Below are 27022 nucleotides of genomic sequence, written 5' to 3' on the forward strand. Positions count from 1 at the left end.
GACAGTAACTAACGGGAACGGGAAGTGCAGATTGCCCGCGATATATGATTTCTGTGTAGACGCACGGAAACCTGTACGTCACAACTTCAAACTAATAAAAGAATATTTGGATCCGTTAAATTTCTAATTATCTATTTTATAATTAATTATTCGTGTAGAAAATAAAGAGAAAAACAGGCAGGAGTCAACTAAACTACCTCTGATATTTACAATAAATCCACAAAGTTCCTTAATTTCGGGCGACGAGAAAACCTAAATATGGCTTAGCGGACCAATAAGATTCTGATTTACTGCTGACGCATCATGATAAACGACAAAAACATTACAAGCACGATTTTTTTTTAATTTTTGCTTGACGATAAGCTTTGTTTCAGCAATTGATGTCTTTGGGTTAAAAGAAATTGGGATAAGGTGACATTTAGTGCTAAAGAGAGAAAATGGTAACATTTGATGCTAAGGTTTGGATCCCTTCCCTCCCCCCATTGCACTTTGCTGCCGCAACGGTTTGCATTATCCTTTCATCGCTTCAAATGCTAACTTTCGATTGGCTTTGAGCTCCGTTGCTTCGAATTTCCTTGGATTTCATGCTTTTTTCATCAAATTTGACTCGGATTTTGCTGCTTCATCATTTTCTGTATGTTTTGTACCTCCACTGAACCGTGGCGGGGTATGGGCTTACGCTTGGGGTTTTGAGTTATTTAATTCAATTTTGCTGCGGGAATTCGAATTTCAGCGGTGTTAAATTTTGGCGGAATTTCGGGCTTTGACAGGCAAGGTTTTGCCGGAGAGATAGGGGGAACTGTTTTCAAGGTATTTGAATTTTCTGACTTTGGTCTTTTCTACGTTTTGAAAATTTGAATTTTTCTTGAATTAAATCTCAAGGCTGTACTTCCGCAGTTTTCCTGTATTTTCACTTAATTTTTATGGAGTCGTACGAAACGTCGCTGACAAAGAATTCTGGCTGCAATATTTATGGAGATGCCTGAAATTCGGTTGTGGAAATTGGGTTGAATTACGCGTAATACAAAAAAAGTTCGCTCTGTTTCTTTAGAAAGATTCTTTATGGCTATACTGAAGAGAGAATCTAGGGTTTGGAGGGTTAGTAGAGAGAGTAGCTCATTGAGCGACGAGGACAGTCGGGAGCATAATGTTGAGGCAGATTCATCAGATTCATGTGAAGGGTCCGATGTTGGAGAGATAGGTAGCGAGTTGTGCAGAGTGGGAAAGCACAATTGTAACATACCTTATGAGCTTTTTGACCTGCCAGACTTGAAGCCTATATTGTCTCTGGATACTTGGAATTATTGCCTCACTGATGAAGAGCGCTTCAGTCTTTCGGTCTATCTTCCGGACATGGATCAGGACACTTTTATGCACACTTTAAAGCAGTTATTAGCAGGGGAGAATTTTCATTTTGGCAGCCCGCTGTTAGAACTTTTTGAAATGTTGAAAGGTGGCCTCTGTCAGCCAGCGGTATCTCGCTACCGGCAATGTTTGGAGTACTTGCAGAGAAAAGCTCACTATCACTTTCTGAGAAAATATCAGAACAATATGGTTGAAAATCTTGTGCAGATGAAAGAAACTTGGCAAAATTGCACATACCTAGGCATTGAGGAGAGGCTCCACAGGTGGAATTCATGGAAGAATTTGAAGGCATTGGCATTGTCTCAAGCTGAGTCACAGTCTTTGTCACACAGGCATTCAAAGCAAATGTTGGAGCTTATGCAGAAGGGAAGACCAGGAAAATCGTCAGCCTGGTCGATCAAATGTTCAAACTTTGTCAAAGATGACAACATGTTGAAGGGCGATCCTTCTCTGCTCAAACGAAAGGGGCTAGCTACTGAAAATGATGGCCAATGTTCATTGGTAAGAAGGTTGCCTCTTAAAAGTCAATTGCACAGCCATTTGCTAGAGGGGATTGAAAAAATGGGGAAACCAGCCTCAAAAGGAGTTCCAAAAATGGCACCAAAATATAGAGTGAGAAATAATGGGCTGACTGAAGAGCATCTTGAAAGTGATCAGAGGACACCATTTTCTGAAATGCAGGATTCAAAGACAGATTGTAAATTCTCATCTGCAGTCCCACATATCAGCAAATGGGAAGTGGATGATCTTGTTGAAGAGGCACCGTATACGATGCGGAAGACTAGAAGCAGGACAAGAATCAATGGCTTAGAAACAACTTTCAATAACACAAAAGGACATCAGCCTTGGAATTTATTGAATGGAAATTCAGGTCTGGTGGAAAGTACTTTAGAGCATTGTAGAACTTTTGGAAAGGTAAAGAAGAAAGAAATATCAGACAGCATGGATATGCGAGAGGCACCAACTCTTGATGAAAATGTTGGACGTTACAAGGGAGAAAATGGTCTTGCAGGAGGAAACACAACTTTCAAAAATCCAGAACAAAGTGCGCAAAGGGCAAAGATATTATCAGAGCACTGGAGAGGACAGCTGCAAGAAATGCCAAGGAAAAGAGCAAGTATAATATCTTCTAGAGATTTATGTAATTATCCTCAAATGCTTGATGTTTCTTTGAATGCTGAGGGGCAGGTACAAAAATTAGACAAAAAGAAGATAAATCGTTTTGATTTTCATAAAAAGCCAATCAATCAGTACTGGGAGTCATTTGATCAGGATACTGGTTTAACTGAGCATCAGGGATTGCCTTTTGGGCATGAAATGATCCTTGATGATAAAGAGCTAGATAATAAAGAACTACAAATATATGAAGATAAAAAAGGGAGAAAAGAATGTAGTAAAATCTTGGAGCAACCGAAGAAAAATCAATCGTTAAAAGGCTTCCTCAGATTTACAGTAAAGCAAAAGATTCTCCCAGATGAACACAAGCTAGAACATCAGCCAGAGTGCCTTGGAGGTCAGTCAGAACGTGTTGAAAATCAAAGAAATGCATTGGAAACTTCTTTGTCTCTAGATAAATCAAGAAGATCTCAAGAAGGGAAGAAAAAGAAAAGAAAGAAAAGACAACTTGATGATGTAATGACCTTTGATCTAGAGAAGATACACGAAGAATCTGCAAGTTTTGATAGCCCCAAAGAAGGCATGGAGACTTTTAAAGGATATCAAGGGGCAATCAAGAACACAAGAAAAAGTGAGACAAAAGAAATGTTATCACCCCAGAGGGAAGAATCTGAGGATACCTTTTCTGGTGGTACTGAAGGAAAACGTGTCTCAAACTCACATAATGTTACTCTTACAAGCTTATGCCACCAATCAGGTAAAGGTACAATACTGCAGAAGAAAACTAAGAAAAATATGAAAGATGATATTAATGTCCTTGATGCTGGAGTGTCATATGGGTCACATGTTGATGCTCAGTCTATTTTGGGAAAGCAAGCAGAAGAAGAGCCACTGATGACCGTGGCTAATAGGACTTCAAAGGAAGATGCTGACATCCTTACGAGGGTCACAAAATCATATGGGATGTGCAATTCTAATCTCAGTCGACATCATCAAGTGGGTAGACTAAAGCCCTTGAAGAAAGGGGCTAAGAAGAAGTTGGAGGATTCCAAAGTCCTTGATGTGATGGCCAAGTCCCATGGAAGTCAGGTTAGTCCTCAGTCCACTATTTGCTTGGATTTACAAGAATGTAAGACTGGGAATAGAAAAGCTAAGAAAGTTGAGGCTGATCCTGAAGCTCTCAATGGAATGCCAGAGTCAAATGTACTGCAGTGTAATGATTCTCCCAGTTTGTACCAGCCATCAGATGATGACAAATCTGAGGAAAACCAAATTTGTAAGAAGATGGATAAAACTACCGGATCCTTAATGTCCTTATCTTTGAAGCAAGCTAGCATAGCCAATAAAGTAACATCAGATGCAAAGGCCATAAAGAAGTCCTCTCCTTTTTCTATGCCTCCTGTTGTTTCTAGTTTCTCATTCTCTATCTTGCATTTCCTGTCTGCAGTTAGAACAGCTATGGTTTCACCTATGGCAGAAGATATTTCAGAAGTGGTAAATCATTCTGAAAAAAGTGATGGGGAGAGAGAGAGCTCAGATCAGGAGGGACAGTTTATAATATCATGTGATGGGAAGGTTGAGGAACACAATTCTGTGATACCAAACCATTCCTGTGATGGTCAGCCTGACAAGTGCACAAGAGGTTTAGTTTCCAGTCATTTAGAATGTGAAAGACAAGCTACTCCATATTCTATTCCTTTCCGAGAAATTGTAAAGCGAGTTCAAATGAATCCAGGAGACCATTGTGTCCTTGAAATAAAAGGGCCACTACAGGATCTGGTTCGTGGAGTCTTGAAAATTTTTGCTTCAAAGACAGCACCTCAAGGAGTTAAGGGTTGGAAGCCCCTTGCAGTCTATGATAAATCCACCAGGAGTTGGTCATGGCTTGGCCCTGTAAATTCTAGTTCACCAGGACACGAGTCTCTTGGAGTCCAAACTTCTTCTGAAGCATGGGGCGTTTCTCAGAAGATGCTTTTAAAATTGGTTGAGGCATTTGCAAATTGGCTGAAGAATGGGCAAGAAACTCTTCAACAAATCGTCCTTCTACCTTCTCCACCACAACCATCAATGCTGACTTGTCTAGATGAGAAGGAAAGATTTCGGGACTTGAGAGCTCAGAAGAGCTTAATTACTATCACTCCGAGCTCTCCGGACATGAGAGCCTATTTCCGTAGACAGGAAGTTTTACGATATTCAGTTCCAGATAGGGCCTTTGCTTACACTGCTGCAGATGGAAGGAAAGCAGTTGTTGCTCCATTGAGGAGATGTGGCGGTAAGCCTGCATCAAAGGCTCGGGACCATTTTATGCTTAAGCCTGATAGGCCACCTCATGTGACAATACTATGTCTTGTCAGAGATGCGGCTGCTAGATTGCCTGGGAGCATTGGCACAAGGGCAGATGTCTGTACACTCATTCGGGATTCTCAATATATTGTAGAAGGTGTATCAGATGCACAAGTTAACCAGGTCGTTAGTGGAGCTTTGGATCGTTTACATTATGAGCGTGATCCATGTGTGCAATTTGATGGGGAGAGGAAATTGTGGGTTTATTTACACACTGAAAGAGATGAAGAAGATTTTGAAGATGATGGGACATCATCAACAAAGAGATGGAAAAGGCAAAAGAAGGAAAATACTGATAACTCCGACCTTGGGCCTCGCAATGATAGCATTTATCATTGCAGGGATGAACAGGGTGCTTGTGGTTCAGGCCTTGGTTTTGATTTTTGTTCTTCTAATTATAATGGCGAATCTTCATCTATATATTCTGGTGGCAAGGCAGAGCTAGTGTACAATAGGAATGGCTCTTTAACTAGTCCCCGTGTTCTTAGGAGTTTCAATGAATCAAATATGGAAGAGGGTATGGTACCATTTATAGAGCTTCCTCCATCCATACACTCAATTCCTGGTAGTATGCGTGAAAGTCATCCAATGGGGTGGGAGGTGCTTGAACTAAATCCATTGAATCATGGATCAAATCTTAAAACTCATGAGCACATATCCGATGGAGATTTTGATAATGATTCCTTTAGCAGACAGAGAGCCACTGAACTTCTAAGTACCAGCTTGCTATGAAGATCCAAATGATATATTTCAAAGTTTTAGAACTTGGAAACATATTTGGAATTCTCAAGGTATATTAGCTTCTGCTGCTTCCACATTGTAAGATTCTTCATGATTGCGTTTTTGGTAAATTTTTCTTTTTGCATGGTCCAGTGATGGTAAATTTATGGTCATATGATTCATTTATGAACTCTCATGCCTGTGTATAGGTGTGTGATAGGATATTATAAAATTTAATCAAAGAAGTGCTTATCTCACCTTGAAGTTAGACAAGGATAATTCCTCAAGATATTCCTGGAGGAGTTCCTTTTTAGTTGTTATAAATGAGTAAGTAAAATGAATATTATTCAATCAAGAAACCAAGGCCTTAAGTGCCCTTTTACCGTCAACAATCAGGACTTATATAATTGTGAGGGCTGCTTTGGATAAGTATGAGTGAATCGTCAAAAATCACAGTAGAAAATACATGTGCTTATACAAACATCACACGGACATTAATATGAAAAATTGCCATTAGATATATTATTTTACGGACATTAATATGAAAAATTGCCATTAGAAATATTATTTTGTGTGTGGACTAATACATAAATCTCATTGGTTGATTATAACGAGTCACCAGAGAAAATATTTCATGGATATAATATTGTAAATAAGTATGACTGAGTGTCTATGTCTTCCTCAAGAACAAGAAAAATGTTATCTGTTGTCTTTCAATATCATGCAGATGTGAGTTTGACTATAACATGAACCGCACTAACCCATCCTTTCATCTTAGAATGAGAATTATCAACCTATTCCTCCAAATTTGGAGGCTTATAAAGCAATGTTACCGGTTCAGGTCCATGGATTCAGTCTGTGGATCCGGCAAGAGTAGATTGGGTTCATTTTAGGTTCGTTCATACAAAAAAAAAATGTATATATAATATAATAACAAAATAAATTATGAATTTAATAAATATTCATATAATAATATATAAGTAGGTACAATATAATATTATAATATACAAATATTAATAATATAAATATAAAATTATAATATTATAAATACTATAATATATAAATAATAATAATTTAATATAAATATAATAATATTATATTTATATATATTATTAATATAATATTTATGTTTTGTACGGCTGGCATTATCTTCTATGTAACGAACTTTTTCAGTTTCAATATAGGGCGCTATCCCCATCTTGATAGCACTAACCCAAAAAAAAAATAAAAAAAAATAAAATATTTTATATAGTGGATTGATGTCTAATCCTGCATTAAATAATTTCTATTGAACTGTACCTAGAAGCCCTATATATCTTAGTTGAGGTGTTTGATCTTAATATAGAAGGGATGTTATTGGAATTAAAGGAAGACTTTTCATTCCCACCCACCGCATCGGGATGTTGGGAGATATAGCATGTAAAAAAAAGAATCCTAGTAGGGCGGAAGTGGTGTAAACACAGCAAGCTTCGACTCTCCATTCCCAGATAGGGGCATAGTTGGCTGGCGCCCCCCTTTCTAAATAAAGCGCTTGCTCACTTGAATGAAATGAAGGTGAGGGCCTTCTAAATAGTAGGGCTAGTGGAGTATGTAAAAAATCTACGATTGCCTTATTATTAAAGCCAGGCACCTTGCTCTTCCCGCGAATCGCAGATCAGAATGAAATCCTATCGGCGGGAGTGTTTTCGTAATCCATGTTCCATCTCCAGCAGCACATGTCTTTTGCACGCATCAATAGCACTTCCGCTTATTATAATGTAAAGGGGAGGGCCCACCCACCAAAAGGAATCAATCGGCAAGAACTACGCCCATCTACCTACTAATCTTGCTTATCTACTAAAGGGTGAGAGATGGGAAGGGATTAGACGGAAGCTAGTAAGTTGGAAAAGATCTTTTATTGCCCCCACCCTGCTTTTCAAATATATTTATTAGAAAAGGAATGGAACAGCTCCTAACTATCTATAAATAAAAAATGACTAGGATTACAGCCCTCGTTGAAGTCAATAATCTGAGTTCTAGCCTCCCTTATTTGTTAGTGTTCGAGTAGGAAAGTCAACCACAAATCTTATCTATCCTCAAATGACCAGAGGGTTACCAACCTTCGGCTTTACTTTACTGATGACCTCCGCTTGATCTAAACTTCCCGCCCGAAGAGCGATAGGATTCTGAGGGGCCCAATGCCGATCCGAACCCCCCGCTCCCCGGCCCCGAGCAGCCTTCTCCGCAATACGTCCCAGACGATCTATTCCCGTTCATCCCCTCGACGCCAGAAGAGGTCCTTGATATGATCAAAGGCAAAGCGGGGGGAGAGCGTCTTTTGAACGGTAAAAGGAATTGGGTAATCTATAATCAAGGATCCCCACACACTGGGGGTGTCCCTCCTATTTCATTTCTAATTTCTAGCGATTTGTGAGTCGAACGGGCAGAAGAAATGCCATCCCGGTGTCCCAATGGGGCCCTCCTTTACCTCCGAAATAGAGTATCCCAGTTCTGTATTGGAGGGCCTGTGTTCCAGAGGCATTGTAGGAGTGTATTTCAGAACCTAATCGACCGATAAATCGAAAAAAGACAGGATGAATAAGTTCTAAGATATTGTGTTTGGAGAGGTAGATAGATAGGTAGAGGACAGTTGGTTGCTCGCCCTAGCTTCACTGCGAGCCAGAAATCACTGAAGGGGCCGCCTATAAACTTCTTCGAATGAGCAAGCGTTTCTGCGCCTGCTTTGCTTTATGGTAATGATGTAAGTACGATCGATCCCCCTCGCCCGGACGACGTAACTACTAGCTAGAGGCAATGGGAGACTTAGCCATATCGAAAATCTGGTTATGGGACTGGAACTAGATATGCTTCAATGGGTAATCAAAATAAGCCGTCTCTGTGTCCTTTGCTACTACTATTGATGCTCTCACTTTTGCTCAAGCTGCTGAAGCTACCTTTGTCTTTGCTCCTGCTACCCTTGCTTCTTCCTCTGCAACTGTTGGATCAACGAAAACTAGTATGTATGCTGGTGATTAAACTCGGTTAGCTGGATCCCCTACAATTCTATGGCAATCGGAAAAGATGCTGCCCTTGCTTTTACTCCTGGTTCAACCGGGTTAACTAGATCAGCTGTTGCTCTCTCTGCTCCCACCTTTGCCACTAATAGCAAAACACCTGCTGCCTCCCTTGCTTATGCCATTTCAATTGGTGCTGATCCCTATGCTCTAGCTCCCGCCTTCCCCGATGCTTCCGATGAACTTTGGTGCCTCCACCTCTTTGGGTTCTCCATTTCGATCCGCGCTTGAATCTGCTTCGTTTTAGGTTTTTTCCACCCATAGCCTATTCCAAATCTAAGGGATCCGAGACCAGAAGCAATAAATTGAGTTGACTCATAAGTTTCCGTTGATCTAGTAGCTTAAAGAAACAATGGGCCAGTCTCTACTATAGTAGTTTCTGGCACGTCGCATTCTCTTCAATGGTACGTTCAGTTTGGCATCGCGCTTTCTTGATATGATCGATGAAAAAGGCGTGCCCCTCTATTTGTATTGGGAATTGGAGCTTTAACGAGGTGCGGCCCTGCCTACGTGGAATCAACATGAAATTAGTTATTTATCTATAGTTATAGTTCCTCTCGATGCATCGATAAATCTCCACCCCCCCCCCCAAACGGGGTAACCCCTGCCTGTGGGTTCTATGCCTATGCTCCTGCCTTTTCTGCTACTGATACCTTTGCTGGATCTACGGGCACGGGGTAAACTTCTGAATAAATGGCTTCCGGGTGGTGAAACTACTTATTTTGCTGGGTACTCTGCAATCTCTACTTCAGGATCTCCCACTGCATGGGTATCAATCTGGAATAGATTCCACGGGTTTTCGAACGGATTATGAAACGGGTACGACAGGTTATGAATCAATAATTGGTGTGCATGGGATATATTTGAACACCCTCTAGAATTCTAATAGATAGTACGCGCCCTTATATATGGGTAGAGCGTGGGTATATAGTGCTTACCATGAGGTAGCTTGAATGTCTTACTATGGGTCCATCATTCTATCGAATTCCCTATCTCAAATAGACAGGCCATATCCTGGGCTAGTCCCTACCTAATGAATTATTACGGGAATACTGGGGTGGAACTATAGTTAGTTGCGGAATAGTTTATATGCACCTTGGGGGATAGATACAGACTATTCTATGTGTAGCTCACCCCATCTAGTTTGAGATCTGTGCGAACCAACTACTATAGAAGGGGGGATTGTGTTGAAAATATCTGCTGCTTTGTTTCGCCTTTACCTTTATGATAGTAGGGGTAGGGGGGGCTGAGTGAAAGAATTAACTATATGTTCCCCGGACTCTTAGAAAGCATGCAAGTCAAACGAGGATTCATTCCCTGTTCCGACTTTGCTAACTAATTGATATATGATAAAAGGACCAACAACTTCTTTAGGAGGTCGAGTGCATAGTATCATACCCGTGGGTATAAGTAGCTTATTAGGCCGAGCAATTCTTGCTTTTAGTCGGAACTAATAAGAGATGCTAGTCCACTCTTAAATGGGCAAGAAATTCCGTCTATAGTAGCGTAGGCCTTCTTTGAATCCTTTCACTTAGGCAGGATAGCTTTGCCTTCTTGGCAACATGCTTCCATGCTTTATTCTTGGCGGCTTCATTCACGAGGCTTCGGCCAAAGGGGCTCCACCCGAATATAGTTGGGTTGGGTGGGAGTAACTGTAACATGAGGAATAAAAAAAGCTCTGTTGGGTCAAACACCTTCCAAGATTCTATACTCATAGACCCCCTACTATTATAAATGGCTAATCTTTCTCGAACAACGTAACATGCTTCCCTTTGCCCCCCCCACCCCCCCTTTCTATAATTGTAGATTACCAATAACACATTGTAGCTCGATTGGGCGGGGGCTGTAGTATATACAATTCCCCCTACAATTCTATGGGGCTAGCCCGGAGCGTGACTGGGTCCATAATTCTGGTTGGTGGGTGGGAAAATATTATAATTATAAATTTAAATAATATACAAATAAAATTATAATATTATTAATATTATAGTATATAAATACAATATTATGATGTATAAATATTAACAATAATATAATATTATTTTTATATTAATATAAATATTAATAATATGTTCTGAGAACTAAAGCCTTTAGGTCACATATGGCTTTGGTTCAACTTTATGCACTACAAAAGATAAATATAAGAAGCAGTAGATCCTGCAACTTAATTGAAGCATAAGTAGATCTAGTCCCATTGGTAGCAAATCCAAGTTGACGGAGTGCCAACTTGCTTACTTGGAAATTGAATCAAGAGATGAAGATAGGTGCCATTGGATTGTTGATGCCCCACCTGCAGACAATGCCTCATTGAAATAGAAGGGATAGATAAGCTTCCACAAATTGATCTAACCCTTCAGAATGGTCGAACATTGAACCTGATCCCGAAAAGTATGGTTTCTAATGAAGATATGGATGCCACATCATAGCATCTATCCATTGATCATATATGAAGACAAATCCTTATCATGTAAAGATGAGATAATGAATTTAGCAAGTAACATGATTAGACGAGCAGCATGATCATCCAACAATTATTATTGCTGAGGAGAGGGTCGATTACCAAATCAATCTGCAATAAATGGTTATATTAACCATGAAATATCATTTAGCAAGCATGTCGAGATTATCACCATATCTATCGCTCAAATGATCATATTACAAGAGGTATTGATTACGAAGATCGATCATCAAAGGATAAATATTACACATCATTCAAGTGCTCCCATGTTCACATCGAACAGTACAATGCAGCCATCGCTGAATATATATCTACATGTATATGTATATGTGTACATGTATATATATATGTATGTATGTATGTCTATATATTTACATATATATGTCTATATATATATACAGCCATCCCTGAATATATATCTACATGGATATGTATATGTGTACATGTACATATATGTCTATATATATACATATACATATATACATACATACATATATGTATATGTATATATACATATACATATTTGTATATATATATATATATATATGTATGTATGTATGTATACATACATATGTATATATATTATATATATATATCTATGTTTATATGCATAGGATTATTAAAGCTAGCCTTAATTGGGGCCTCTATTTGAAAGCCAGCAACCAACAGCGCTTACACTTTGAATATACACACACACACATATATATCTATATACATATGTATGTATACATACATATATATATATACATACACACAGAGACACACATATATGTATGTATGTATGTATGTATATGTATATACATACATACATATATATATATGTATATGTATGTATGTATATATATGTGTATATGTATGTATGTATGTATGTATGCATGCATGTGTGTATATATATATATATATATATATATATGCATGCGTATCAGCGATCAGCATGATATTATCTCTATTGCCGCTTAAGGAAGATTAATTAATTAATGACAAGTAAAGTAAACAGACTAATCAATAGTGATTATACATGACTTTGCAAAGGCAGCGATTTAAAAACCGATTTGTACAAGTCATGAAGAGGTGCTATTAAGGAAGGGACATGTCTATTCCAACTAATGGATGCAACTATCCAATAACAATGAGATATATAATGAGGATTGATCCCATTCTCAAGGGCATCATCCAATTTTGTCTTTGTTTATTATTTGTATCTATATTTGCATCTGCTCAATCGAGCATTTGCCTTTGGCATTGAACAGGTTGCATAGTTCAAAGGATAAATCAGAAATATCACCACACACATTGCATATTTCCCACGTCATAATCAGAAACAGCAACCATCCTAAATTGCTATAGGTGATTAGAGAAGATTATCAGCATATTGTTATTGCCATATCAGACACCGCACTTAATAGCATTATTGCTATCATCAAGGAGTCGCGTAGCATATATCTCACATTGACACATCAGGAAGAGCAGAGATCTCTCTAGACTTCTGCAGATTGGAACATCCAGACCTTGCACAATTCCTCAAGTCATATCGGATGCAGCAGTGATCTACCATCCAATCCACATAATATTATTTGCAGATTATACATATTACTTATATTATCATATACTTCAGAATTGATACATTATCATTCTATTAAGTATTTGTTATCAGCATTATCAATATTTCATAAGGATTTAGAGTTTTTTTTTTAAAAGAAGTCTCTTGCAATTGATCTAGAGTAAATTATCTCTTTATTCATAAGAAATTAACATAAAGGGACGCCACAAAGAAATAGATAGATAGCAGAATTCTGCTCTCTATCTATTTCTTTCATCTGGATGATGGATCATGTAGTATGATCCGAAATGTTGATGATGAAAAGGTTTCACGAACAGTTTAAACCAGAGGTAGATAAATATAACAAATCGACAATTCTTTCCAGTGTTATTGCCACACTCAAATGGTCCCTGTTCACCTCTTTACTAGTTATGTGTTTACCTCTATTGCTAGCTGTTCACTAAGGAATCCAACTATTGATAGGGGTGAACCTATCAATGTGAGACAAAACTCCATTTTTGAAGGTCATCTACAAAATTTGTCTTTTTTTGTAGGATGCTTCAGATCACCCCGAGTCTTCAACAACCTTGTACACGACGACTCAATGTGCCCAACTGACATAAATGACTTTTCAACACCAAAATATGCTTAAATTGAATTCCTTGATTGAATTGAAAACTGACCTTTTCATTGTAAATAGGATCTGTTTTTCAGATTGCTTTGGGTTACAGATTGAGGTGAAATTTTTTAAACATAGCTTCTTACTACTTGAAAGAAACAACGCTACTTGTAACTACAGCCAAATACATACAAAGGAGGGGCATTATGGCTAATAGTAACAAACACCATCAAGCCAAAAAATATGAACTTAGAAAAGGTAATGTCAACATTCTTTTCACAGCAAACTGCAGTCCTTCTAGTGATAGATGATGTTGAAAGCATTTAGCACACTGAAAGAGATGGATTGGCCACTGTTCTGCCTGAAGCCACATTGATTTCTCAATTGACTTTTTCTCTTCCTCCTGTACAAACTTGACTTCAGTTCGATGCAAGGTTGCTTAACTGCTGCCACAAATCTGTCTTTGAAGAGCTCCAACATTGAGAATTCACTTGCAATGATCACAACACCTAGCCTATCAATAATTTTGAGACCTTTGATATATTTCACCAGATCCTTATAGGAGCAAGCTAACCCATCATTCTGCTCATAGATGATTTGTATTTTGTGTAGGGAGTAAAAATTTCATCCTCCAATTCTTAGACTTGTCCTCCAGTGTTTAATGGAAGGATTGAATTTGCTACTAGCACTCTTTCCAATCTCCAATAATTGACCTTCCTATTTCTAACCACTTCAGTTGACAACTCCTAAAAAACATGTAATTACATATGCTCTCATCTGTTTGTACCCATATTAGCAAGTCTATTGAACCCAAACACAACCTTTTCGCAATGCTCAAGATGCCTGAATTTATAATATTGAATGCATACTTTAGGTACCTATCGAAAATTACAAAAGGACAGTCATGCAATTTCTTATTCATATGTACAAGTCTGCAACACCAGCATCTTCCCTAAGACAACAATAAAGCCTTATATTCCTTACCAAATACAGAGAAAACAAACCACAAATAATGCAAAACTATCAACTCATCTCATATTGCAAAGTGTAAGGATCCCTAAGACAACAATCAAGCCTTAGAAACCTTATCAAATACAGAGAACACAACCCACAAATATTGCAAAACTATGAGCTCGTCTCATATTGCAAAGTGCAAGGAGGAGTTCTGGGACTCCAATGCTAAAATTAGATGCCCAAAGATTACACTCAATCACAACATGAACTAGCAGACAAGAAGGTTTTTCTCGCAGCTGAGGGCAAGAAGGAGGTGCAGGGACTCCAATATAAGCATTAGATGCCCATAGATTATGCTCAGATTTTGCATGAGAACCAAGACCAAAATCTACAGAGAAATGCCAAGGGTGCAACCAATCTTCTTCCTAAAGCCCCCCTCCAAAGGGGGAAGTCCTCAAATTTGTAATTCATCCAAAAAGGGAAGGGCAATCCACATATGTCAATATAGTATGAGATCCTACAAATCAGAAGCCAAGAGCAGTCTGTCCATAATCAATGCCACATTTGCTTCGGGATCATGTTTGAACATGTGGGCCTTAAAGTAACGTGCTCCACACTCCTCATTTGGGTTTGGGAAAGTTCTACATTCTATTAAAATAAGTCATTAATAATTATAAAATCTTTCCTACTAATTGTGCTATGCAATTTATTAAAATTCAAGTCTAGAAAAGCTACAAGCAACTTTTGGTGAGAAGACCATCAATTGAGTTTACTTGTTCTGTAGCATTGTTAGAGCAATTGATGCCATAGTTATCACTTTGTTCACACCTTTTGCACCATAGTTTGAAAACTTGGACACAGTAACTCTGTAAAAAAATCAGCAACTTAAAATGAAACTTGAATTCCTTAAAAAAGCATAAATTCTATACAGAATTCAGTTACAAAATGTATCAAATGGGATCGTAAAATGTTGAGGAAGTTTTTTCTATTAAATTTGTATACAAAAGGAGTACAATATCTTATAATCATGCAAATACAATAATCAGTCAATAACTATGATATCTATTGTAAATTTATGACGATTGTCATTGAAAATCATCATCATAAATTGCATATCCATGTAATTTGCAACAAATTACAATTTCCTTTTCTTGTTTTAGTGAATAATTGGGATAAGGACCTTCTTGCGGTTTGCTGGGGCTTTAGTCTTGTTTTAGGAGGCTGTAGCTCTACCCTAAAATTAGATGGCATTGACTCCTTTGTCTCATGTTCAACACCATTTGCATTGATGTGACCCAATCTAATGTCTATTGCAAATGGTATGTGAGGAAATGGCATGGAATTATAGGCTTAAAAACCAAAAATCTGCGTTTTTTATTTTTTTTTGTGCATTTTTTTGCAAATTCTCGTTGCATATACTGTTCATCCTTCATCTGGCTGGTCTGCATGACAGATTTACTGAAAATCTGGCAAACACTTGGTGAACATTAAAAATATGATCTGCACAATAACACTCCTTGGTTTTGATTAGAAAAATGTTGTGCAAGATTTCTACATTATCATTTTGTCCTCGGTATAGGGGAGCCATATTATATTACATGCCAACCTAGGGAACTTAGCTAGGGTTACCTTAAGAGAGCAAAACCCTTTATCATTAGTACTATCAGATTTTCTCCTCTGTTGAATGAGCAAGCGTTTGTCATCTTCATGAGAACCACCTCTATTTTACCCAGCTTTCTCATCTACAGGTTTAAAGCTCTCTTTACTGTTTTTTTTGTACAGTATTGATGAAATCACATCTAAGTTTTCTTCTAATGAAGTAACAATTTGCTAGTGGACCATTTCTCTTCTTCGCTCTGTCTGTGGGCAGCACCTCTATTCTCATCCAAAATGTTTTAACCTACTGTGGTACATATGGTTGACTTTTACTATTTGTAAGTCAGATGCTATATGCTTTCCAGGATTTCACAATCACACTTTGTAAGTATAAAATATACCTCTAAAACCTGCTCTGAACACTTTTCTTGTTCCAAAATCACCTAGGTTAAGTTCTATATAATATCATTACATTAAGTGATTTGTGCTTTGTAGTGGGAACATCTTGGAGCCAATATCAGGTGTTCATTTTGATTCCAGATTATTTAAAATATCCTACAATGCCTGGAATGTCCTTTACCGTTTCCACCAAATTTGGGTGACTTCAATTTCCACCGGAGGATTTGGCTTTCCATGGTCTGTATCTGCACTGTTCTTCTTAAATGGAATTTTCTACTCTGAACATTTCAGTCTTTATTCTTACACCATATGATATTTTCCTTTTATGAATGTTTTGTGAGGTGCTTTTTTCAAAATCCCCTGGTCACAAACATTCAACCAATAGTCTGCTCTCATTTACATGGAATATGGTTGATGATCTTTGGTGGTCTTGTGTTTTGAACTTGATCTTTTGGCACTTTGTCCTGAAAGACGTTTTGTTTTTCATGCTGTCTCAATTTTGTGCTATGCATTTGTTTTGTTTTGGTTTTTTTTGTTAGAACTTTCGGAGATTTATTTTGTGCCATAGAAGATTATTGGTTGGTTTAATTTGGTTATCCCTTTTTCATTACCTTTGTTTTGTTCCATATGTTCTTTGACAAAATCTTTTGTCTTCTAAATGTGCAGGCTTATGTTACTTTTTTGATTGAATGATCATGCATGCCACCAATCTGGGAAGACATTCATTATACCCTTCCACCTTTTCATTCTTAACAATTGAGTTTTTACTTCCAGAGGAGTTTGGTATGTTTTTTCAGCTTCTTGTGTTATGTAGTCTTGGAATGTTTGGCCCCATGATGTTTTGCAGTTTGCAGCAAGGTCAGATAGTTTTTCCATAAATCACATAAGTTTTATACTGCATACATTGTGAATGATATTCTTCTGGAATCTGGATGATAGTGACATTACTTTTTTGAGTTGTATTTTGAATTTAAGTACACAAAACAATAGAGTCTGCTTACCAACTTTCATGAATAAATTGAACTAAACCAATGGCATCAGAAAATCTGAAAAGCCACTCGTCAACTAGTCTACATGTATTCTAACCATGGAATAAATGAACACGATCAAGTATAACTGCAAAATTGAACTTCAACTTCCTGAGGAGTTTGGTATGTTTCTGTAGCCTCTTGTGATATGTAGTCTTCGAATGCTTGGTCCCAAGACACGGTGGAGTTTGCAACAAGTCTGGCAGTAAAAATTGCATAAATTTTACTCTTTACACTATGTATATTGTCAGCGATATTCTTTTGGAATCTTGATGATAGCAACATCTATTTTAATAAGTCTTGGATGATAGCAACATCTGGTCACTTCCTTAGCAGGTTCGTGTGATCGAGGCTTATTTTTTAGGGATTCTTTGTCCCATTTTTCTAGCAATTTAGCTTTGAATAGTGGAAAAAATGTCATTGGATCCGTAGCGTCTTATTTTTGTAGAGCTGCGTCACCAAACCCACACAGGCTGGCAGGAAGTGGCTCTGATACCATTGAAAGATACCAGTTTATAATGATAGAGAATCTCAATAGCAGATTGATAACACAATATAGGTTAATGGCTCCCAGCTGCACACAACTATCATAGAATAGATATTAACACACCTGTGTGGAAAGATTCAGTGATTCCCATCTATATGCTCATATCAAATATTGTTGTATACAACACAAACAAAACTTCTGTAATAACAGTCTACTATATGCTCATATCAAATATTGTTTGTCTACAACACAAACCAAACTTCTGTAATAACAGTCTATGCACTAACAGTCCAAAGTTTACAAACAGATTCTTCATGAATCAGCATACTGTTATGTTAACAGAGTAAGCACATATAAACCAGATTTGCAGTAATGTTCAGGTTCTATTATATTGGCATACTTGTAACCTTGTAGACTTAGCAGACTTATCTGGTCTCTGCCATAAATTCTCCTTGCTGGATATTATTCCTTCCAGATGTGCTCCTTCTACAGACTTACTGATATGTGCGATGCAAAATCTGATTGGATTGGCTCAGATGTATATAGCTGTAGCTAGCTCAGGGAACAAACGATATTGGTGCCTTAGAATGGCACCATCAACTTGTTGATGTATTTTTTACGCACATGCAAACACAAAATGAAATACCTAAAGTATCTTATCCTCTCTTGAACAAAATCTCTCAAATGCTGAAGACTAGCTTAAGGATCACTTGCTAAGACTCCAAGGTTCATGAATGTAGGGTCACTACGTGTGGATAAGCTTCGTTGGTTGATGCGATTATGCTGGAATCACAAGGGGACTTACATTAGAATGCCTGAATGCTTGATTTGCTGGAACTTGATTATCTGATGTTACAATCTGGTGATGCTTTTCAGTCCTAAACTAACTTGAATTTAAAAAAAGGCAAAAGGAAAGGGTTGAGAGAGTCTATTCCAAGACCTAGAATGTAAGAAGATGGATGAATGATTAGATGAAATTCTACTGGGCAAGGTCCTCACCATCAAACTGAACAATTTGACACAAGCTCAGTGCAATCTTCTAAGGACGTTTAAAAAATGTTCAAATCAATACCATCAAATATTGATCACCATTCAAGTTAATGCATAAGCAATGAGTGTAGAATAATTCAAAGTTAGGCTCATATCATTCTAGTTGACCACACAAGGCACACTTACAATCAGCAAGAGGCTACTGGTATGGATTAAACAGATTCCACATAAATCCATTCAACAAATTTCTTCATTCAATCTAATTTATTTATCATCTAATATGAAGATCCAACAAGAAACCATGCACATTGTAAAGAAACAACACACTTCACCATAACTTCAATGAAAATGGATTTCATTTACAACTCAGGCAACAATTTCTGCCACCTTCTCCTAAACTAACTTCTATTCTAATTGCTATTCTATTCTCTCCTATTACTAACTATTCGCTATTAACCTTTACAAATGAAGAGTCTGAGCTTTATATAGAGAGCTCATTTACAATGAACGGCCAGGTATATCTCCATCAATGGCCAAGATTTTACAATGAAACCCTAATTAGGGTTTGTTACAACAAACTCAATTCGGCCAATGAAATAATTACAACACTCTAGCATGACCAATAGATAACAAGGGTAGGTGCCTCAGAGTTTGTGCCATCAATGGTGAGTCATGTACATTGCATTTAGACATGCTGATGTGGACCTTCCCTGATTGGTGAGTGGTGACTGGGATGATGACTAGAATGCCACTTCAACTCACACTTTGTAGGTTTAATAGATCATCATGAAGGAATATCTCTTGATACTCAACATTATTCAGCTTCAGCGATGATGACAATGATCTTCTAACTTTGATTAACTCTTCTGAAACTGTCTTCTCAAATGCCTTGATCATGGAAGTGCAAGGTATAAATCTTAGTTTTGAAGTATTGATGTTGCCTTGGAATGAACTCCTGATGTCACCACTGCCTTTCTCCTTCAGAATCTTCTCTTGTAACTCCCTTCATGTCGTTGATGTTGTAGATCATGTCTTTGTGTAAGTGAATGCTTCTTGTGTGATCTCCTTATTTCTTTCTTCATTTCCTGCAAAACAAACAAGCGAGTATCAAATACACGATATATAGATTTAATAAGAACATATAAAGAGAACTCGCCCTCATGAAGCGACACTTGAAGTTTTTTTTTTTTTTCGCTCTTGGAGAGGAGCTCTTGAAGTTTACTTCACCCTTGATATTCATGAAGTTGTCCTTGACTTGTCTTTGAACTTACTTCCATTCATTTTTTTGAACCTCGCTCATATACCTTGACTTTTGAAGTCACTCACCTTACTGAGATTATGAAGTTGCTAATGTAGATCAAATCATAATATTCACTCATGCGGGTGAGTTCATGAAGTTCGCTCTTATACACCATTTTATGTTCATTCGTCCTCAAAATGTAAAACTCGCTCATATACCTTGGGTTATGAAGTTGAAATTCGCTCTTGAAGCTCTCTGCATGAAGTTCGCTTATCTCAAACATGAAGTTAAAATTCACTTATCTCTACACTAATCAGCAAGAAGAACAAGAGGTTAATTCACCACTACATGACGAAGAGCCTGTCTATAATGAACAAGTCGACATCAATGAAGAAATACATAATATGGATGTTGATGATCAGAATCAAAGACAGCATGAGGATACATTCAAAGCTTCTGAAAGCAACCAACAACAATCTAATCTAGAAGAGTTGGATGATCAGGCACCCGAATGGCTAAAGGAAAGAATGAAGAAGAAACCAGTGACAGTAATAGATGCAGCTAGAGATTTAGATGCTTTGCTTGCAAGAGGAAAACGAAATGAAGAAAAGAAACCCAAGAAGTATTCCAGGATAGTGAATGACACATCTGGCTCACAAAAGGTGCAAGTAGCCATTCCAAAATATGATAAGCCAAGGGATCAAATCATAGAAGAAGATTATGACATAAGAGAGATAGACATTGGTCCTATCATTCGTGATCAAGTTGTTGAAGAGTTTAGAGGATTGACCTCTAACATGGAGGATCGACCGTATGTCCTCTAGGCAAGAAGAAGAAGCACCTCCTCCGCCTCAAATACTTTCTAAAGAAGCAACTGAAGGAGCAGAAGAAACAAGGATGATACCTCAAATCACTAAAACATGGATTGAGAATGCTTTTCAGCAGGCTAAGGCATTCACTCATGGGTATTTACAGACTTATGATAGTCACCACATTCTTGTACAAGATTCAGAACATTATGGAAATTTGGGATGAATTTCAGCCAATTTGAGATAAAATTAACCCACGTTTGCAAGCATTGAAGGAAATTCCTAAACAAATGCTAATCGTTGGCGGAGTAATGGAGGCAAAGGCAGTGTACGATTTCGATAGATGGTATTGCATTTTGATGACTAAGAAGGAAACCATTGACAAGGCGAAAGAAGATTGCATCAAAATGGAAGAAACACTTAAAGCAATTCAGGAACAGTTCATCATTTCAACTAGAGAAGTGTTTCTCCAAAATATGCTTGACAAATATGGTTTCATTGCTGATGAACTAGATAATCAGATAAGGTCTATCTTCTTGCCTACAACAGGTCTCTCATATGCTGTTTTAACTAGAGCATGTTCATTCATGGCATTCATGGAGATGTTTCGAAAGCAGGAAATGGAATGGCAAAAGATCTTTGCCATTTGTGCTGATGCGTTGGAGGTGATCGAGTTCAAACACGATAATTTGCCAAATCTGTCCATGGAGGAGCTCAACTCAGTGATGTCCAGATTCGTTGCATTTGCCATCAGAGAGAGGGACCAAGGGAACGAGTTCCTAGAAGAAAAAATGTTATGAGGCTGCATGTGATGTTTCTTTCTCATTGGAGGAAGTCTCCTCAAAGTTTGTGTCAAAATGTGTCCTTTATTTCTATTGGTTTGATTAGTTGGCAACAACTAACCCTAATTAGGGTTTTGATCTCAACTATCCATTTCAAGGCAATCTTGGCCCTTTATTTCATCTCGGAGCTCTATATAAGCTGCCATTTTTCATTTGTAATGTATGAGAAAACTTGAACAATTGTTGCTATTTTGCTGCCAGATTAATAAAGACATTGAAGTGTGGTGTTTTCTACTTAATCTTCAGAGCATATGCATGGTTATTCATCTTCTCAATCCAAATTTTAGAATTTTGTTTAAGTATTAGAATTGGATGATAGAATGTTGTGTATGATTTATGGTGGAACTCTTAATCCATACCACTAGCTGTTTGTTGATTGCAAATATGCCTTGTGTGGTCAACTAGAATATTGAAATGTGTTTAAGTTCAGTTGTTATTTAATCATTGATATGCATCAAATTGGTGGTGTCTTTGCTTGACAAAAACTTGAAATCTATTTGATCTCCTCAGACGAATGCATTAGCCTTGGTGGAGTTGTTCTTGTTCTGGCAAAACTAAGACTAGTTGAGTTTCACTAAAATCATCCTTCATCCTTGCATTCCTAGATATAGTTTTAGTATCTCGCAACCCTATCCTTTTGCTATTTTTTGCTAAATATCTAGTAGTAGTAGAAAAGCTTCATTGCATATCGCCTAAACACCATTCCTCAAACATTAAGAAAAAGTAAGGCCCTTTGATGAAACAGTAAGCATAAAGACCAACTGTGCTTATCCACGCGTCATGACCCGACATATAGAAACCTTGGAGTTGTCTCAAGTGAACCTTAAGCCAATCTTCAGCATTTGAGCAACTTTGATCAAGAGAGGATAAGATACTATTAGGTATTTTATTTTGTGTTCGTATGTGTCTAAAAAACACATCAACAACATCCATGGCATAAAAAATGAAAATCAGTGTATAGAGTCATGAACTATTGTAGGCAGGGCTGCAGGAGCCTATATCACTTGGCCCGACATCATTAGTTCTCTGTGAAGTCTTGTGCTCGTATTTCAAAGAGGTCCTCAATGCTGTACCAGCCTAGTAGCATTACTCAGGATGGAGATTGATTTGGCAAACCCAAAATATAAATGTAATTCAATTACTCAGGATTTAATTGGGAAAAATTTGGGAAATAAAAAATGCAGAAAAAAAATAATATTAGGTAAAAAATGCTAAATGATATAGTCTCCTCTCTACCATAGTTCATGATTCTATGTTGTCATTTATATGTATTTATCTTGTTTCCTTAAGCTCAAATCTGCAGCCTACAATGATTTTTTATGTTTTTCTTTTTAAACCCAGGTTGGGAACTGTCATGGTGGATGCCATTTTCTATAATTTTATTGCTTTGACCTCTCCAAGAGTCCAGATTCCAAATCCTTCAAAAAGTGTAATTGTCGAGGTCACAGAGCAGTAACTAGACCCTAACTTTGATTTTTTTGGAGTTTGCAGGGTGTAGAAATTTGTTATTATTATTTTTAAAAAAATTGAGTGGTTTTCATGCAGTTTTGTTTGACCTATGGGGCTCTTAATTCTCTGCTAGACTTGGCAAGTCTGACAGAGAATTGCCCAGATTTGCAGCGGAGTCTACAGGCCACATTTGGCTTGGCTAGGCTCAGGACTCATCAAGTCTTCCAAGTACTTGGCAAATCTTGTATCACTGGTTGGGTTAGAAATTTAATGAGTGCAATATTAAAGTCCTGATCTTGGTAGATTACATCACCAAATTGACCACGTATTGAACAGCAAGATGAATCTGTCAACCAATTAATGAATATTTTGATTAGCAGCAGCATATATTGCATGTCATTGAAAAATGACTCATGTATGATCTGATCAAATGACTGGTAGCACAGACTATGCAAGAAAATATGGAACTTCCACAGGCTTCCAAGAGACAAGCCACACACTGCAGGTTGTTGTAGCCCTCAAGCACAAGCAACAGATTGGATCACTGGAGGATTCAAATCTTCAAACCAACAGCAAGATAACTTGTCCCATCCTCTTGGGTTCATGAAAAACTGATACAAAGCAACATGCGTGGTAGTTAAAGAAGGGACCTCTTTGAGGGTTCCCCATAATGGCCTTCCGATCTTCATTATCTATCAGTCTGAAGTATTTGAAATATTATATTTAAAGGTTACTAATTTTGTCACTCAATATGTTGTAAACTCAATGCAATGCATATGTTTGTACTTACAGTATGCTCTTCGTGAAAAATGTTGTCTTGAATTAGATGTAGGATTTGAGAGTTAAAAGTTTTTAGCAGGTTAGTTTGTTGTCTTGATCTTTGTTTTGGATCTTACAGATGGGCTGAAAATCTGATCAGATCATTTTTTTTGTCTTTTGGTCTGAATCATGATAAAAATTACTTTTTTGATATATATGATTATGAATTCATATTCCCCCATATTTAGGTTTTAGTTGGCAATGTAGGTAGTACAAAACATTTGACAACCTTGGTGTGATTGGATGTACATGGTTGACATCTGCATGCAATTGCTGAACAGAATAACAGAATTTGTACTAACCATATGTACATAAGAAAACTCATGCTATTGCTATTCATCTCTGCAGAAGCAGCCAATCCAAATGCAACCAAGTACATGTAAAAGGTGAAGATGAGGCGAAACATAGACATATTGTATTTACCCATGCCTGTTATATATATTCTAGATTTCTAGATATAAATATTTGGAACTAGCCTTTAACCAGGGATGCAGAGTTTGAGGATATAGTTGCATGTTACAAATCCTATTTCATAGAAATACCTTGCATCTAGATTTTTTGCTAATTGTTATATTACAAAAGCTGAAAATAACAATAGCAACAAACCCCTTTGTTTATTTTTGTAGTATAGAACTTCATCTTTGTCTGCTTTATGTGTTAGCTGAATGCATTCTGTAAAAAATAGGATCAGTAAATCACTTTTTTCTTAAATTGCTTTATATATTGGCCTTTCTTCTTTGTATGCTTTTACCAGCTATATCAACGTAATCCTCTTCTTGACCATGCTAATGAGTGGAGCCAATGCCATTTGATGGCATTCATTTGTTTGGCAGAATTTCACTGGTTTAATCGTCCTGTATGGTCTATATGGACATGTTCTTCATTCACATTATTCCTAAACTGTGAAAATGTAGAAAAAGATGAAGAATCAGAAGTTTGAGCAAAGAGTTAAGAGAAAAATACATGTTATTGTCTGTTGTAGATACGTGCTATTATGAAGTGGATACTGTAGCTTTATTGTGGACTTACGGTGCTGCATGTACAAATTGCCTTGGGTGTTTCCATCTCTAATTTTTTTATATAGAAGGAAAGGGGACTAAATTAATATGGCTAGTGCAACATGTTTGTCTGTTTTACTAATCAAGGATGGAGTGCAGTTATTTAATATTTCCTCGGCGAGGCAAAATATTACATTTATAATTTTATTCCATTATGTGTCAGTGGAATATTATTTTGCAGTTACAGAATACCAGAAGAATTTACATAAGAATATGTAATGAAAGAGTTTAGTGTCACAATAGGCTACCTTCAATGTACCATGGATATGTTAAAATTTTGTACATATGTTCAAGTGCTTGATGTTCACCATCTTCTATGATGAGAATTTGTATTTATGTGGTAGAATTTAAGAGATACTATTAAATTGTTTGATTCAGGAAGTCAGTGATAATCATTCTTCCAAGAAACAAATAATTAATAATAAGCTTAAGTTGTTTGATTCAGTGAATTAGAAGGTCTTCCACTATTAATTGTATCAAAATTGTAAGTTCCTCGTAAATTATTTCTGATTGTCTTTATTCTGTGTAAATATGAAATGTCTACCTTTTTTGCCATGCTTTAGGAAACCAATTACCAGTCTTTGTACTGATAGAATTAGTGAACTTATACTTGCTGCTGGGAATGTGTGTAGTATCATCTCTTGGAGGAAGGATTAGAATACTGTTTAAAAGTAGGTGAAGCTAAAGTTTTTAATGAAGCTTTAAATAATAAGCAGATATTGACTTTGATTGGTCAGTTGTGATGATCCTTCTGTATGATTAGAGGTGATGTTATATAATGTTATTAGATTTAACTGTCTGTCAGGAAAGGTTCTGATCTTCTCCTTTATTGTTTTTGCAGGTTCTCCTCTATTGGTTATATTATTTGTTGACGGGTTTTGAAAATATGCCAGTTTTTGTTCCAATCGGCATGTTTGTAGATAAGTCATTATGATTTCTTCAGCAGTGAGTGTGCCCTGCTGATTTTGTTGTATATTCTTGTTCTTCACTGTACATAAAAGAATAAGTTTTCTTTTGATAAAGGTTATATAGAAAATATTAACACAAAGGACATATTGCATACCTGTTAAGTTTCTGTAGTATGCTCGTTTCAATAGGGCTCGAAAAACTAACAAGTTTAAAATAAAAGGTAAAAGGTGCAAAGGGACAACCTTATATGGTTGAAATAGAATCATTTTCTTACCATGGCCAACCATGAATTGTATTTATAAGAGGCTCATATTGTCATTGATATATTATGACTTGCATAATTTTTTAGATGATAGCCTAATTAGTTGCAAATGTTCATGTTTATGCACTTTTCTTGCATGCAAATTTTCATGTGCTCGTTGATTTGAGGATTAGTTTGGTCTTTGATTAAGTATAATAGTTCTCACTAGTGTCTATGGATCTTATAAATGGTAAATATCTTGGTCTAGTTAGTCTTACTATATAGTTTGATATTTGCAAAATGCATCTTGCAATTATTATATGCCATATGCAGGTGAAAGACAGAAAAATTGGATTTTCATTTAATGACATCTGCAATAGACTAATATTAAGAACAGATTTATAAAGATTATCATTGCACTTTATACTCGAGACAAGAAGCAGAAAATCTTCCTTTTTAATTCTTTTATTGTTGACATAGTCTGTTTATTAGATCCATAACCAACAGGTGCCAAACATAATCCTTATAATCCAGAGTTCATTCAATTGAATATGCCTTGCAGATTCTTGAATATATTGAAGCAATTTAAAAAATGGACAGGGCCATGGACAAATCACCGTAAGTTTGATAGAAGGTATTTTGTTATTTGAAAAAAGTACTTGGAATGAAAATGTGGATATGCTATTGAAATTTCATTTAACTCTTATGCCTTTTAAGGTAGAAATTTAAAAAATGCAGGATATTGTAATGACTGAACACATGCCTGGTGACTGACAGTAAGATAGAGATTGTTTGCATCTCTAGCTAGGATATGTCCTCCAAATATTATGTAATGTCACCAAATAGGGACCCTAGGAAACCGAAAAACTATGCTATTTTTTTGTATATTCTGAATAAACCCAGTGCTAAATAAAAATCAGTAAATTAATTTTTAAATTTTAGTCAAGCAACTACTAATGACAAAGTTGCAGATCATCCATAAGGAGG

At 36.9% G+C, this 27022-nt stretch overlaps 1 protein-coding gene across 5 annotated transcripts; it reads left to right on the forward strand.

Moving 5' to 3' along the window:
• Positions 1–335: 335 nt before the first annotated feature.
• Positions 336–26142, forward strand: LOC131064680 (uncharacterized). Of its 5 annotated transcripts, none has more exons than XM_057998913.2 (4): positions 337–810; positions 898–5615; positions 16830–16946; positions 25727–26142. In XM_057998913.2, the coding sequence occupies exon 2, from the start codon at positions 1063–1065 to the stop codon at positions 5554–5556; it is 4494 nt and encodes a 1497-aa protein (XP_057854896.2). In that variant the 5' UTR covers positions 337–810; positions 898–1062; the 3' UTR covers positions 5557–5615; positions 16830–16946; positions 25727–26142. The 5 variants fall into 5 exon arrangements, with proteins under 5 accessions (XP_057854898.2, XP_057854896.2, XP_057854897.2 ...); XM_057998914.2 differs by having other exon boundaries at positions 979–5615; XM_057998911.2 differs by having other exon boundaries at positions 337–5615.
• The last annotated feature ends 880 nt before the right edge of the window (positions 26143–27022 follow it).

Source organism: Cryptomeria japonica, chromosome 8 (assembly GCF_030272615.1).
Source record: "Cryptomeria japonica chromosome 8, Sugi_1.0, whole genome shotgun sequence".
NCBI classification, from domain to species: Eukaryota; Viridiplantae; Streptophyta; class Pinopsida; order Cupressales; family Cupressaceae; genus Cryptomeria; species Cryptomeria japonica.

Bases quoted from the DNA above. Each gene is read 5' to 3' on its own strand.
- LOC131064680 (XM_057998915.2), top strand. From the start codon at position 1,063: ATGGCTATACTGAAGAGAGAATCTAGGGTTTGGAGGGTTAGTAGAGAG.